Source organism: Sorex fumeus, unplaced genomic scaffold (assembly GCF_029834395.1).
Source record: "Sorex fumeus unplaced genomic scaffold, SorFum_2.1 ptg000014l, whole genome shotgun sequence".
Classification (NCBI taxonomy): Eukaryota; Metazoa; Chordata; class Mammalia; order Eulipotyphla; family Soricidae; genus Sorex; species Sorex fumeus.
This window is the reverse complement of record NW_026606071.1, coordinates 14,806,486-14,822,284: the sequence shown is the minus strand read 5'-3', so window position 1 is coordinate 14,822,284 and position 15,799 is coordinate 14,806,486. Positions and strand designations below refer to the sequence as shown.

The 15,799-nt window shown below is 37.4% G+C and overlaps 1 protein-coding gene across 2 annotated transcripts in view; it reads right to left on the bottom strand.

Moving 5' to 3' along the window:
• Window positions 1-4,688: 4,688 nt before the first annotated feature.
• MOB4 (MOB family member 4, phocein) overlaps window positions 4,689-15,799 on the bottom strand; it is a 50,817-nt gene continuing 39,706 nt past the window's right edge. The window contains exons 4-8 of one of the 2 annotated variants that reach the window (XM_056111552.1): window positions 13,272-13,314; window positions 12,987-13,073; window positions 9,770-9,849; window positions 7,354-7,465; window positions 4,689-7,233 (exon numbers count right to left, since the gene is read on the bottom strand). In XM_056111552.1, coding sequence (XP_055967527.1) covers window positions 7,102-7,233; window positions 7,354-7,465; window positions 9,770-9,849; window positions 12,987-13,073; window positions 13,272-13,314 — 454 coding nt within the window. In that variant the 3' untranslated portion in view covers window positions 4,689-7,101. The remainder of the gene's footprint in view (window positions 7,234-7,353; window positions 7,466-9,769; window positions 9,850-12,986; window positions 13,074-13,271; window positions 13,315-15,799) is intronic. The other variant, XM_056111553.1, reaches the window with a different exon arrangement.

Genomic DNA, 15,799 nt, shown 5'->3' with positions numbered 1-15,799 from the left:
CACTACACTTCATTATGTACCAAACTTTTTCACTGTTTACAAACTTTAGGTGAAATGAGTTTTCACAGCTCCCAAATTTTAGTCTATTCCCAGAAGCCCGGACAATGACTGCCAAATGTTAAGTTCTGATCCAAAGAAGCACTTTTAGGCACAAACAAAAAATTCTATCTAAAATGCAACTTAAGGGGCCAGAGATTGTACAGCAGATAGGCCACTTGTCTTGCATAAAAGACCCAGGTTCAATCCCCAGCACCCCATATAGGCTGTTGAGAAACCAACTTATTTAGCCTTGTTCCTAAATAGGCTTTACTATATTTTGCAACACCAAGAAAGCAAATGGCATGCCCTTATCAGACTCCTTCCCCTAGGAACTCAGTTACATTAAGTGTTGTTGCTATTCCCAGATTTATTTCCCCACTATCTACAATTATTAAAATAACTAGCTCTGCTATTTAGTGCTTTGAAGGGAGTATAGCTTTTAACTTCTATCCTAAACTGTCCATTATTTCGAACAGAACTGAGTCACCCAGGAAGCTTTTAAAAACCCAGATTGAAGCATTCCCATTCGCAATTAAATCAATTTCCCAAACGTAGAGTCCAAGAATAGTTTTAAACTTTGTTTTTTAATGTACAGAGATTTGAAAAGCATTCTTCCACCCCATTTTTATCAATCTTGACTGTCTCACAAAGTGGAAAGCAAGGTCTCGGAACCACAGAACTTTTATGCACCAAAACTCATGCCAAGAATTTAGCTACCAATGGATCATTACAAGGACACAGTAAATGGCAATCTGCAGAAAATTATCTCAAGTATACAACTTTTTCAGAGATTTATAGCCAGACACAGTAACAACAAAGTCTCCAATGGAGACGTTACTGGGCCCGCTCGAGTAAATCGACGATCAACGGGAGGGCCTTACCTTACCTTACCTTACAGAAAGCATGTGTGAATGGGAAGTATATGGTTTATCACATGCAGGAAATGTAAAGCATTACTGTCAGAGTAAATTGTTGATAGCATGGAAAACATTTTGCGATCAATAATGTAAGAGGATTGCTAGGATAAGTTGAATAGCAACCTCAAATGTTCACTTCCTAATTCCCAGAGTCTGTTACTATTACTTTATATAACAGGAAAGGGGCTCTCCAAATATGGTTAGAATACTGAGTTGGACAATTATCTTGGATCATCCATGTAGGCACAATATCGTAATCAAATATGCCTTTGTAAGAGGGAATGCAGAGAGTTCACTATAGAAAAGGAGGCAATGAAATAAAGTAGAATTGGAATAATGTGGCCACAAGCTAAAGAATGCCAGCAGCACCTCACAGTTAAAAGACACACAATACAGACACCACTAGAAAGAAAAAGGAACCAATTTTAGCCTAGTAAAACTGATTCCTTGCTTCTAAGAAACCCTAGTAAAATAAGCCTAAGTCATTTAGTTTGTGGAAATTTACATTAGCAAACATGAAAAACTATTACATGGTATAACAGAATAAAATTTATAAAGTTTTGGGCTTCCTTTTTTTGGAGGGGGCACACCCACCACTAGTGCTGAGGGAACTACTCCTGGCTCAGTGCTCAAGGGTCATTCCAAGCCATGCTCAGGGGACCATGCAGTGCCCGAGATAAAATCCAGGGCTCCTGTATACAGAGCACACAGTCACATTGGTTTAAATATTCCCCAATCATCATTTCTCTTCAAAATACACAATTGGCTTAAATATTTAATTCAGAGGCTGGAAAAAAATAATAATAATTCAGAGGCTAGAGACAGTGGATAAGGTGCTTGACTTGCATGCAGCCAGCCCAGATTCCATAACCCTGTGCCCCATTTGGTTCCCAAAACACCAGGTGTGATCCCTGAGCAGAGGGCCAGAGTAAGCCCTGAGCATTGCAAGCCAAACAAAAACTAATTGGCAGGTTAAAGACATACAACTGGCTCAGTGGGTAGCACACATGCCTCCCATGTGAGGTTCTAGGTTCATCCCCAGCCATGTAAATAAATAAAAGACATGTCTTGGAGGAGGTAATAGAGATTTACCCTTAAAAATCAAGTGGAGCAATAGTACACTGCCTAGGGTGTTTGGCTTGCATGGAGCTGACGCAGGTTCAATCCACAATGCCCCATATGATTCCTTGAGCCTGCCAGGACTGACTCCTGAGTGCAGAGCCTGGTGTCCTGAGCACACTGGGTGTGCCCCCCACTCCAAAGAAAAGTGGATAATCAGAATTAAGGGTATGTTACTTTCTAATATAATAAACAACCATACACTGCTTTACCTCTGGTGTTTTCTTGTTCTTGCACTGCTTTCCATCTCTCTCGAAAGGACAGTGACAATATGATGACAAAATCCTATCAATTTCTATTTGACTGAACTTCTTACACTTTTAGAAAATGATCTATACATTGAAACATTTTTTCCAGACATTGATACTGAGGAAAATGAAAGGCATTCAAAATAGACAAATACAGATGAATAAAGTTTTACATATTTTATGCACAAGCTCCTTTGACAATGACAGAAAAGTTTCTATACAATCTAACAAACTATGTTCTTATATATTTTGGAAGTGGGCACACCTGGCTCTGTTTGGTAGTCATTTCTGGCAGTGCTCAGGGAACCACACAGTGCGTGGGATCAAACCCTGGCCTCCTCCTGCATGCAAAGCAAGCACTCTCCCAGCCCAGTGTTTGTTATATAAAACACAAGTGAATCACATGAGGTCAGCCGGCAGCACATGCATGGGGAAAAGGTAGCTCAGATAGAGAAGGGAACACCAAGTACAGGATGTTTGGAGGACTCACTCAGGATGCAAGATGCATGCTGAAAGTAAACTATAGACCGAACATGATGCCCACTCAATACCTCTATTGCAAACCACAACACCCTAAAGGAAAGAGAGCAAGAGGAAATGCCCTGCCACAGAGATGGGGCGGGGTGAGGGGGATGGGGGGTAGGGGGTTACTAGGATTATTAGTGGTGGAGAATGGGCACTGGTAGAGGGATGGGTACTTGATCACTGTATAACTGAAACCCAAGTACGAAAGTTTGTAAGTCTACAACTGTACCTCATGGTGTTTCACTAGTAATAAAAAAAAAAATGGTACATAGTTTATGCAATTATAAACTACTTTCACTAAGAGCAGAAATCCAGGTCAGGATAAAATTCTCATTTTGAAAATTAACTAATTTTGAATGATACAATTATCCTCAAATCAACACTTGACATACTATTCTCTTAAGTTCAAAACATCTTTTGTATTTATCATTTTGGTTTTTTTGAGCCACCCAGCACTGCTCCAGCCAGGATCACTCCTGGTGGGGCTCAAAGAACCAGATGTGGAGCTGAGGATCAAATTAAGTCAGTTACGTGCAAGGAAAGTGCCCTACCCATTGTACTATCACTCCAGCCACTGCATTTATCTTTTGTGTTTAGTATTGTACTCCCTAAATTATATTAGGTTTTCATATTTGATATGAACCAATATAGATGAAGAAAAATGAAAGGAGCACTATAATTCCCCAACACACATAAAATCCCAACACACCACCAAGCGTTCAGATTAAGGCTCACTATACCTCTTAGATGAAAAATCTAAGTCTCTAGTGTGCTTGTTTGGTAGTTTTCTAGATAGTGTATCCTACGCTAACAATGCATAATTTTTCAGGAAACAAATTTGGATGTTTTGACCATCTCAAATAAATACCTAAACATGTTGTGCGGGAATTGGCCTTGTAGTAGGCAACACAGGTTTGATTCCCCGCATCCATGTAAACCCCAAAGTCCTCCAGGAGTAAAGCCTGAGTACTGCTGGGTGTGGCACCCCCCCTTCAAAAAAACAGTATGTTGTGCCAACATACCTGTAGCATCTGCACAATTAACAACTAGCTGCATTCAAGAAATTAAAATCAACTACTTTTCTAAGAATTTATATAATATTAAAGAAAAATATTAAGAAATCTTAGCAGAGCTCAAGAATGCAGACAGTGGTAAGGGAGCACTTGCCATGCAGGTGTGAAGCCCAGGGTTCAATGCCCAGCACATGCAAGAAAAAGAAACAGATGGAAGATAGATCAAAGGGTTAGAGCACATGTTTTACATGCTAGCAGGCAGGATCCAATTCCCTGAACTGCATGGTCCTGAGTAACACAAAGTACCAAACACTGAGACAAGTATAGCCCCCTGCATTGGCAGGGGTAGCCCCCCAATATAAACAAACAAGTATATCTTAGCAAATTTATGAGGCAATAAAAAAATTAGGCATGTAAAATATAATTAAAATGAGCTATGCAAATAAAACCATAGGCAACTACAAAGGGAAAAAGTCATCATATAGAGAGTAGGCAAGCATACTAAGGGAAAAATAATTTGTTCTACTACCATGAATTTGATATCAGTCAATAAATGTGTTTATATATATACAATATAGCTTTTATTGGCAATGTAGTCATGGATTTTAAATATTTTCCTGCTATTAAAAAAAGTATTAATTCATTAAAATTAACTGAATAACCTTTGGAAAGGTCAATTTAATCACCCAAGAAAGAAATGTACAAAAAGAATTATGTTATGTAACAGGAACATAAATTATTCTGTTACCTTCTTTTCCAGATATGAGAAAAAGAATTAACCACATAATTAAAATAACCTTATGGAAAGAAAAAAAATTAACTTCTGGGTCACAGAGATAGCTCAAAGGGCTACAAGGACACTTTCAAGTTGGAAGGTCCAGGTTTGATTCCCCTGCACATAGTCCTGAGAACCACAGGAAGAAATCACTAGCAAAGAGCTGGAATAACCACTATCACACTATCGCCAGGTGTGACCCAACCCCCCTCCCCCAATAATAATAAAATAAAATGAGTGGAATACTTTAAAGGGGGATAAAATAATCCAAGGTGGGCCAGGGACGTGACCATGTGGCTTGTAAATGTAAGGCCCTAAGTTAGAAATCTAGTAGCATAAAAATAATAAGTAATTCAAACAAAAAAACAAGCTTAACTTCCTCATCACAAGAATTATAATGTCTACCTCCTCTAGTCTTAGAATCACAATTTATAGATCAATGGTTTCCCGGGCTCAATTTGTAAATATTGCTTAGGTAGATAAGTGTGTATTTTCAAAATTCTATAAATTGTACTAAGGAAAAAGTTTTATTCAGGTTTTACCCAATTTAGTGAGCAAGTCAAATTCATGGTGCAATGAATACAAATGAGATGTCAATATGAATACAAAAGCAAGAATACAAACTGATGTTTTCTTTTGGGGATTTTTTTATGATCAATTCCAAATACAATACAGGGAGAGGGAATGAATAAGAAAAAAATCAAATGGTATTATTTCCCCATTAACACCAAGCTACATTATGCAAAATGTGTTTCAAAATATTAGCCAGGTCATCAATCCCAGCTACTGTCTTGGTTCAATGTTCATTAGCAACAGGAATCTTTGAAGACACCATCTAGAGAGAACAGCTATATCACTATATATGACTTCTAAACTCAGTAGTCTCTCAATTTAGCAAGCTTATGTAAAAATTACTATTCCCATTGGTATTTATACTGACATTAATATAGATGCATAATTTCAAAGTCAACATTCTTTTATCTGTGAACATAAAACTTCTGAAAATATAATTGTGGGATGGGTAAAGTAACAATTAACTGCTGAGAAAGCACTGTTCAAATATGCTGGCAGGCTTAGAAAGGTAAATATATATACACACTCTCAGTATGCTACCATTTCCCACACTTTTGCTGTACATTTCATAATGTTTTTCCTCAAATTTGAAAAAATAACTAAAATTAATATATTTTCATCTTCATTTAAAAATAACCTTTTTAAATGAAAAACAAGTTCCTTATGTTTCTTCAGTCTCTCATGTTGGATTTAAATTTTTTTCACTACATGTACATTTTTAACCTTTTTTAGCCTAATTACAACCAGTTTGGCAATAATAGGAGTTCTAGTGCTTTGTTAAAAATAGCTTTCGGTAGACTGTAAGAATATAAAATCTGTAGTTGAAGTCTTCTTAAGACAATCATAATGAAGTCATTCATAACACCTGGGAACTATTAAAAAAAAATCCTCACATGTGCATACAATTCAAACATAAACTTTGTGGGGAGAGGGCAGAAAATAAATACATTTCTGAACTCTGCTTAAATGCCTGCCTAGATGGTTAGATAAAGAGATTAATTAATTTCACTAATAGGAAGAGCTAAACTATTTTAAAGATTGTTTCCAAGTACTTAGAACAATTTCGGAAGATGAAGTCATATCAATATATTTCCTGTAGTGTAATATAATCGCTTATAATGAGGTAAAATCTGAAAGCAATTAATAAAAATATTAATAGGGTAAGTCACTATTAAACCAGTCTGAAAAAAAGTTTCTGGCTAATGTAGTTTGGGGAGGGAGTAAGGGAAAAACTGGGTATATTTCCAGTGGGAATATCACTTATGTGCCTTATGTATGTAAGAGTTCATTGTTGCAGAAAGATAAATTCCTCCCAAGAGTGCTGCCTAGGATATACTTTATGTAGCATATAGTAAGACTATTTAAGAATTACTAAAATTCTACATTTATATTTGAAATATATGGTTATGTACGTAGGTCAAAAGTTATTTAAACATTAAAACGTCGATTTCAGTTTTTAAAAGTCTGAACTAGGTACTACAGAATTTTCTTGAATTTCTAAACCTTAGGAAGAAATATTACTATTTATTAAATGGTTTGTGCAAAACTTGAAGCTCATCTTTTTATAGAGGGGTTTATTTGATGAGGATTGTGATCCAATGATTGTTTAGCAGCAATTTTACCAAACTGTAAATTCTTTTATTAACAGGCATTATAAACAGATAATACTAATCTTATATTTAAAAACCATGAGTGCCACACTGGTGAATATACAGCTCATGAATAACTTAAAAAGTATTTCTCATTTAAAAGGCAACACACAGCATACAAAAACCTATACTAAACAGAAAAGCTATAATATGAATACATGATTGATGTGTCTAAAATGATATATATACAGTACATAATTAATGTTAATTATGTGATCAGTACATTTTTCTGTATGATTCCCTTCATGCTTCACTTTCCCCCGAAACTGAATTCTGAACTTCCTCTTCTAAAATTGGTACAATCAGGTTATCCTTCGACATCAAATTATATTTCATCACGAATTTAGTAAACCGATGACACAAAAATGTTTCATTCTGTAGAGAAAGAAAAAATGTTACTTTAATATCTAATATAAACAAAAACTAAACACAAATAGTAATATACACTATTATTCAGATAATAATTAATCAGGAAAACTGACAAAATATACTTACTTCATACTCATCAAATATCTGCCGGTGATGAAAATAAGCATGTGAAAATATTCTGTAAATCCTACGGCATACTGATCCTAGTTTTGCTACAGATGATTCCTTTATGCTAACCCTAAAAATATAAAAGAAAAAGAAATCAAATTTTCAGAGAAAGCAATAATATATTTTTTTTAAAAAAAGGAAGAGGGGCTGGAGCAATAGCACTGCAGGTAGGGCATTTGCCTTGCACGCGGTCAACCTGGGTTCGATTCCCAGCATCCCATATGGTCCCCTGAGCACCGCCAGGAGTAACCTCTGAGTGCAGAGCCAGGAGTAACCCCTGTGCATCGCTGAGTGTGACCCAAAAAGCAAAAAAAAAAAAAAAAAAAAAAAAGGAAGAAAAAACCACAGATCCATAAAATTGGAAAGATCTCTGGTACGAAATAGCTTAATTTTCTCAATTCATAAATGTGGAAACTACTAACAGTAACTAGCAAGGGTAATACTAGAACTGTTGTTTATTTTTTGGGGTTTTGGGCCAGACCTGGTGATGCTCAGAGGTTACTCCTGGAGTTGTACTCAGGATTACTCCACATGGTGCTCAGGGAACCATAAGGGATGCCAGGAATCGAACCCAGGTTGGCCATGTGCAAGGCAAATTCCCCACCACAATTCTCTACTAATGCTCTGGCCCCAAGAATAAGGATTTCCTCTAAAGCAGCTTAATGAAGAGAGTTGGAGGAATAGACAACAGGTAGGGTGTATGCCTTGCATGTGACCAATCAGGGATCAATCATTCTATGATCAGTTGTTTTTTTATCTATACCTAAATTAAATTCAGAACAGTCTGGAAATTTAATAAAATTAAAATAAAATCCTAACACACCAAATTTACTAAAACATACACTTATAACATTAACAAGATGTCAACTAGAAATCAGTAACTGAAAATTATTATTTTATTATACAGAACTTGAATTTATTTTTGCTTTGTTTTTGGACCACAACTGGCAATGCTCAAGGCTTACTCCTGGCTCTGCACTCAGGGATCAACTCCTGGCAGTGCTTGGGGGATCATATGGGATACCGGAGGTTGAACTCACATTGATAACCATGTGCAAGGCAAATGCCCTACCCACTGTACTATTCCTCTGATCACAGAACTTGATTTTTTGAAACCTAGTTCTGATATCTTTTTTCAAAAACACACGTATAGGATATCAAAAATTAGGAGGTAAAAAATGTTATTTTTTTTCATCTGTTTTATATAAACTCTTATAAGTCAGTAATATATGGGAAAGAAAATATATGGGAAAGAAAATTTTCAATCCTATTCACCTCATAACACATATCTTACTAGAACAAAAGACTAGTCACAAACTTCATCAGTAATGTATTATAGTATATATAGGCTTCAATTCAGATGTTCAAAATTTATGAACTAGAGCCAGAGCTACAGTAACAGAGTTAAGGCATTTGCTTCTTATGAGACCAGTCTGATCCCCAGCATTGCACCACATGGTCCCTGAGCAGAGGGCCTCCTGCAGAAGCTTCTAGGTACTATGTATGAGGTGTGGCCCCAACTCCAACCCCCACTTCTCAAAAAAATCTGTCAGGCAATAATAATAATAATAAGGATTTCCTCTAAAGCTGCTTAATGAAGAGAGTTGGAGGAATAGACAACAGGTAGGGTGCATGCCTTGCACGTGACCAAGCAGGGGTCGATTCCTGGCATTCCAAATAGTCCCCATAGCTCTACCACAAGTGATCCCTGAGCACAGAGGCAGGTGCAAACCCTGAGCACTGCTGGTTGTGGTCTAAAGACAAAAAATAAATAAATAAAATAAAGCAGTTCAATTTAGTGAAGTCTGTTCTTTAGGCAAGCTGTCTGAGAAAAGACTATCAGAGATTTAAGGAATCAACCAAATACCTCAATATCAATCATGAGAAGGAAAGCCTTAGAGAATGAAAATAGCATTAGCCAACTCTACCACTAATTGGCTGTTACCTCAAGTCAAATCTGCTGACTTTAATTACAACCTTAATTTCAAAATTTAAATGATTTTGAACAAGTCAAACGTCACTGTCACTGTCCTCCCGTTGTTCATCGATTTGTTCGAGTGGGCCCAGTAACACTGTGAGACTTGTTACTGTGTTTGGCATATCGAATACATCACGGGTAGCTTGCCAGGCTTTGCCGTGCGAGCGAGATACTCTCGGTAGCTTGCCGGGCTCTCCGAGAGGGGTGGAGGAATCGAACTCAGGTCGGCCATGTTGGCTGCATGTGAGGCAAACGCCCTACCCGCTGTGTTATCGCTCCAGCCCAAGTCAAACATAAAATAGGAAAAAATATTTTAAACCTACAGAACATAATGCAATACCACAATATGCTATTAAATAAAATTTAAGTCCAACACCATGTTTAATTTTTGTTTACCTGCTGGGAAAATATTTATTGCTATTCAGAAGACATGCAGCACCATCAAGTGTGTGTCTAGTATAGTCTATAGCAGGACACTAAAAGAAAGGATTAAAAAAATTAACAACGAGTTCATCTCTTAAGATTGGGTCTATTTTTTTCAAATCAAATATATTTTTATACAGATAACCCAACTCTGCCCTTTCCACCCAATATACAATCCCAAAGTATAATCTAATAGGTTTTTAGTATTTCTTTTTCCTAGGAACACTGAAAAATGTTTCATATAAACTCACGGCAATAGTGTTCATGAGAGGGAGAGCCTTAGAGAATGACACACAGCAATAGGGAGTGCCCTAACAGTCAATAGCTTAAAGAAGAGAATACAGCTAGGAAGCACCCAAAAAAACATTATTCAGATATGCTGAGCCCTCTGATTTATTTGTAACAAATAGCCCAGAAGTTGTCTTTTCTTCAAAAATGCCTTCCTACATTCTAGGAAACATCTAATATGTCCCTGGAACCCTAATATCTAGGTGAAAAAAATCTAATAATCTTGGGTGAAATCTAAAAAAATCTAACAATCTTTGGTGAAAAAATTTACCAAAGAATTTTCTCCTTGAACCTCCTCCGAGTTTGTAAATTTGTTTTTATTTTAGTAAAGTAAGTAAATCGTTGATCATCGATTTGCTTGAGCGGGCCCAGTAACGTCTCCATTGGAGACTTTGTTGTTACTGTGTTTGGCATATCGAATATGTCACGGGGAGCTTGCCAGGCTCTGCCGGGCGGGCAAGATACTCTCGGTAGCTTGCCGGGCTCTCCGAGAGGGGCGGAGGAATCGAACTCGGGTCGGCCATGTTGGCTGCGTGCAAGGCAAACGCCCTACCGCTGTGCTATCTTTATCTTACTTCACATACCAGAAACAATAAAGTCCTAATAAAGTAAAATTAAAACTATGAAGTTATTCTCTTCATCTAGGACAGAGAAGAAGCACCAAAAGAAAGAAACGGTAGGCCGTAAGTGCCCAAGAACATACAAATGGATAAACTATGGCACATCTACACAGTGGAATACTATGCAGCTGTTAGGAAAAATGAAGTCATGAAATTTGCCTATAAATGGAGGACATGGAGAGTATCATGCTGAGTGAAATACGTCAGAAAGAGAGGGACAGAATACAGAATGACTGCATTCATTTGTGAGATACAAAAAATATATATTCCCCTATATAGGGGAAGACTAATATCCATGGCCAGGAAAAACAGGGGCTAGGACAGGTCAATGGTTTGAACTAATCACAAGTATGTATGGGATGTGCGTAGGTAAGATAGAGGAGAGACCAGTATGACAATAATAGCTGGGAATGATCACGCTGGACAAGATCTGTGAGTGTTAAAAGTAGATAAAGGAATACTCTTTTTTTTTTCCCCCTTTATTTTATTTTATTTTTTTTTTTAAGTTGTAGATTTACAATTTTTTGTGCTTTGGTTTCAATTATACAATGATCAGATACCCATCCCTCCACCAGTGCCCATTTTCCACCACCATGGATAATATCCCTCCCACCCCCATCCCCCCATCCCCCCTGTCTCTGTGGCAGGGCAATCCCCTCTGTTCTCTCTCTCCTTTTGGGTGTTGTGGTCTGCAAAAGAGGCATTGAGTGGCAAACATGTTCAGTCCATAGTCTACTTTCGACATGCATCTCCCCTCCTGGGAGGATCCTCCAAACATCTAAAGGAATACTCTTGATAACCTTTGAGTATCAATACTGCAAACCACAATGCCCAAAAGAGGGAGAGGGGTGAGAGAGGGGGAGAGAGAGAGAGAGATGGAGGAAGGGAGAGGATAGAGGGATAGAGAGATGGGAGAGGGAGGAAGAGGGGAATAAGGGGGGAGGGAAGGGGAGAGAGGGAGAGAGAGAGAGAGAGAGAGAGAGAGAGAGACAGAAAGACAGACAGACAGAGAGACAGAGAGAGAAGAAAATCAGGCAGGGGGTCAAGGGTGAGGAGTGATGAGTGATGAGAGGGAACCTGGGTGTTGGAATACTTTATGACTGAAATCTAATCATAAGCAGTTTTGTAAGGGTCTATTTCACAGTGATTCAATAAAAAAGAAAAAAAAAGAACAAAAAAAGAACACTAAGCTAGAGATATGGTTCAAATGTCAGCTAAATGCCTTGCAGATGCAAGACCCTGGGTTTGATCACCAGTATATTACCCACTGGGTTAGGTGTGTGGCTCAGTTTCTTAACAATTTTTTAATTGCTTAATTGCCAGGAGTAAGTCATCAGGTGTGGCCAACTACTCCCAAACAGCAAGCAACAACAACCAAAAAAAAAAAAAAACTATTTAAAGACTGAGAAGGAGGGGCTGGAAGGACAGTACAGTGGTTAGGGTGCTTGCCTTGCATGTGGCTGACCTGGGTTCCATCCCTGGCATCCTATGTGGTCCCCCAAGCACCAGCAGGAGTAATTCCTGAGTGTAGAGCCAGGAATAACCTGAGCCTTGAGGGGTATGACCCCAAACCCGAAACCAAACCAAACAAAAAACACAAATAAAAAAACTGAGAAGGAACCAAGGAATCAAACAGTTACCAAACTTATTTCTCCTGTCACCTCCTTTTCAGAAAAATAAAAGCACTTATTGCCCCACTGAAATGCACCATTTTTAAGCAAGCAAATACAAAGCTCACACCACAACTGCACCAGATGAGACAAACACCCCCTGAAAAACACTGCAATGGCCCCCAGGGATGGTTTCACCCACTTTAGGAAACAGTGAAATAGAAGGAAAAAATTAGAGAAATGCTAATAATTATACTATCTTATATTTAATATTTAGGGAAAAGTAGATATGATATTGGCAGAGTATTATAACACATTGCAAAATGGATAGTTATTTTATTTTCAAGAACAATGCATCTTTACTATTTGCATGAAAGGGCAGAGGAAGAGAGTGGGAGAAGAGAGAAGGGGAAAGAAAAAAGGTGCAAGGAAAGCACTGTACTATGTCTCTATGGCCCCTATTAGCTATGATCTTTTTGATCTTTTATGGGGGGGTCACATCTGGCAATGCTCAGGGGTTACTCCTGGCTCTGCCCTCAGGAATTATTCTTGGCAGTGCTTGGGGGACCATATGGGATGCCAGGAATCGAACCCAGGTCGGCCACATGCAAAGCAAACACTGATCTGGCCCCTATTAGCTATGATCTTAAAATTTATTTTGTAAATTCTCACCTCTTTTGGAGTTTTATGAGCTGCACAAAGAAAAATCCATTGTTCAGTTGCTGTCATTTGAGTGCAAGTATCTGGATGGCATTCACTCTATTAAAAATATCAAAAAGTTATAGTTTTAATATGTAAAATAACAATAAAGTTTAACATTTTGGTACTACAGTTCACATAAAAGCCTAGCAGAAAATAATTAGAAATTTTGAAACAGCTTGCAAACACATTAAATTCCAAAAAAAAAAACAAAACAGAACTTTCATTATAATTAATTTAACTTAAAGAAAATATTACCTGAAGTTTGACAGCAAGACCATTTAGCTCCAGGCAGAACTGCCTAAAAATGTAAATACATAAGTGAAAAAACTTATCTTTTTTCCACAGTTATTTTTGTAACATTAACTATAGTAAAAGAAACCCAACAATGCCATCCTTCCTCCATCAATACTAACTGAACTGACATGGCAAATTTCTTGCAAAGACCAAACAGATTTTTAGAACACAATATGAAAACTAAAATCTTAACATTCACTTATCAGAGTTCAGTGAGTTGATAAATTACATTCTGATTAGTAAAATGTTAGTATATACATAAGCATAAAAAGAATGCATGCTTGTATACATAGAGTAAAGATTTGAGTGTACAAAAATCTACATTAACAACACAAAGAAAAATCTAGATGGCATAAACTATGATGTACTTTCCAAGTTTTGTCTTGATTACAAACATATTCCTCTTACAAACTTCAAACACAACCAAAGATACAATGCAGCAGATGAAAGTCCTCTATAATTCTATCACCTTGTTCAAGAAAAACATTATTTAATGAAAATATAAAATTTCTATGCAGATTAAAATATATTACGATCATATATATAATTTTCTAACTTGCATGTTGCTAAATGGACTCTAGACTTTTTAATGATATACTTTCCTTCTAAATTACCAAACAGAGAACTACAAAGTACAGAATAATGTCTGAAATACACTAATTGTTTCTGTTATCTTGCTTTTTTTTTAAATGGTGAGAGGGATTCAACTAGAGCCACACACATGTGAAAGGAATCCCTGGCCACAACAAATGTTTCTGAAAAAATGAAGAATGAAGAAAATTACATGACATTAATAGAATCATTTTTTAACAGACTAATATTTTAATGAGAAGGCAATTCTCTATACACACAGATAACTTCCTCTATAACTATAAAAATGCTGAATGTCGTACAAAAAATCTATCAAATTAAATAACCACTATTATTATCACATCCCTTCTACTGCCCCACATCAAAAGACTTCAAGCTACATGTTTTGAAATTGTTCTCATTTAACAGTGGTAATAAAAAATGCTTATAAGCAAGTTTGCTTTACTTTCTTTTGGGATTTTTACGCACTCAGTGCATAGTGAGAAATCCTAGTCATGGTTCTCATGCTCAGGAAGGAACCTTGATGGTGCTAGGAGAACCATATGCAGTGTCAGGGACCTAATCAGGGCACTTAAAATAAACAATGCCTTATCTCTACCTCTTGTACTTATTCTCTTGAACCTAAGCAAGATTTTTTTAATCTATCCAAGAAACTGACAGGAGTATAAAAAAAGTCTTTATATAAGCCTTTAAGAGTATAAAGAAGTCTTCCCTGGGATAGGAGTGACAATATAGTAGATAGGACATTTGCCTAGCATACAGTCAACCCACATTCAATCCCTGGAATCCCATATGGTCCCCTGAGAACTACCTGGACCAATACCTGAGTGTAGAGCCAGGAATAAACCACTGAGCAACACTGGGTGTGGTCCCCCCCCCAAAAAAAATTTCTTCCTATTCCAAAATTGCTAGACTGTTATGATAAAATGTATTGTGTCTTAAAAGTATCACCTGTACAAGAAGCCTACAGCATATTTCATTTTTTAAAAAATCCTTGTGCAAAGTTGAGGAACTTGGATTCGGGGCAATGGTACAGTGGGTAGGTCTTTTGCCTTACACTCAGCTGACCGAGATTTGATTTCTGCCGCCCTATATGGTCTGCCAGCCCATCAAAAGTGATCCCTGAGCACAGAGCCAGATGCAAGCCCTAAGCACTGCCAGATGTGACCCAAAAACAAAAATAAATCAAGTTGAAACACTCATCACAGAAAATGTCAACCAATTTATTCATAGGAAAAGTCATAGTTCTAAATTCTTACCCAAATTTAAAAACAAACTGAAAGTAACAAACTCAAACATACATCTCCTATCTACGAACTCATGCCCAAATTGAAAGTAACAAACTCAAACACACATCTCCTATCTATGACCTCATGCCAGCTCCTATTTACATTAGTAAATTAATGACTTCGAAAAACAGTCTAGTAACTCATATAGTTATTTCTAAAGTTTAATCTACCTATGCACTAGTCATTAATCCCTCCCTCCCTTCCTCCCTCCCTCCCTCCCTCCCCCCCTTCCTTCCTTTTCCTTTGGTTTCTAGGCCATACTCAGTGGTACTCAGAGATTATCCTTGTTCTGGGATCACTCCTGGCAATGCTTGGAAGGACATGCAGTACTGAGCATCAAGCCTAGGGTTCTCACATGTAAAGTATGTAATCCGGTCCTTTCAGCCATCTTACTGATTAAAAGAATATTTTCAAAACCCAGAGAAAGGGGCTGGAGTGATAGCCCAGCGGGTAGGGCATTTGCCTTGCACGCGACTGACCAGGGTTTGATTCCCAGCATCCCATATGGTTCCCTGAGCACCGCCAGGGGTAAGTCCTGAGTGCATGAGTCAGGAGTAACCTCTGTGCATTGCTGGGTGTGACCCAAAACCCAAAGAAAAAAAAAAAAAG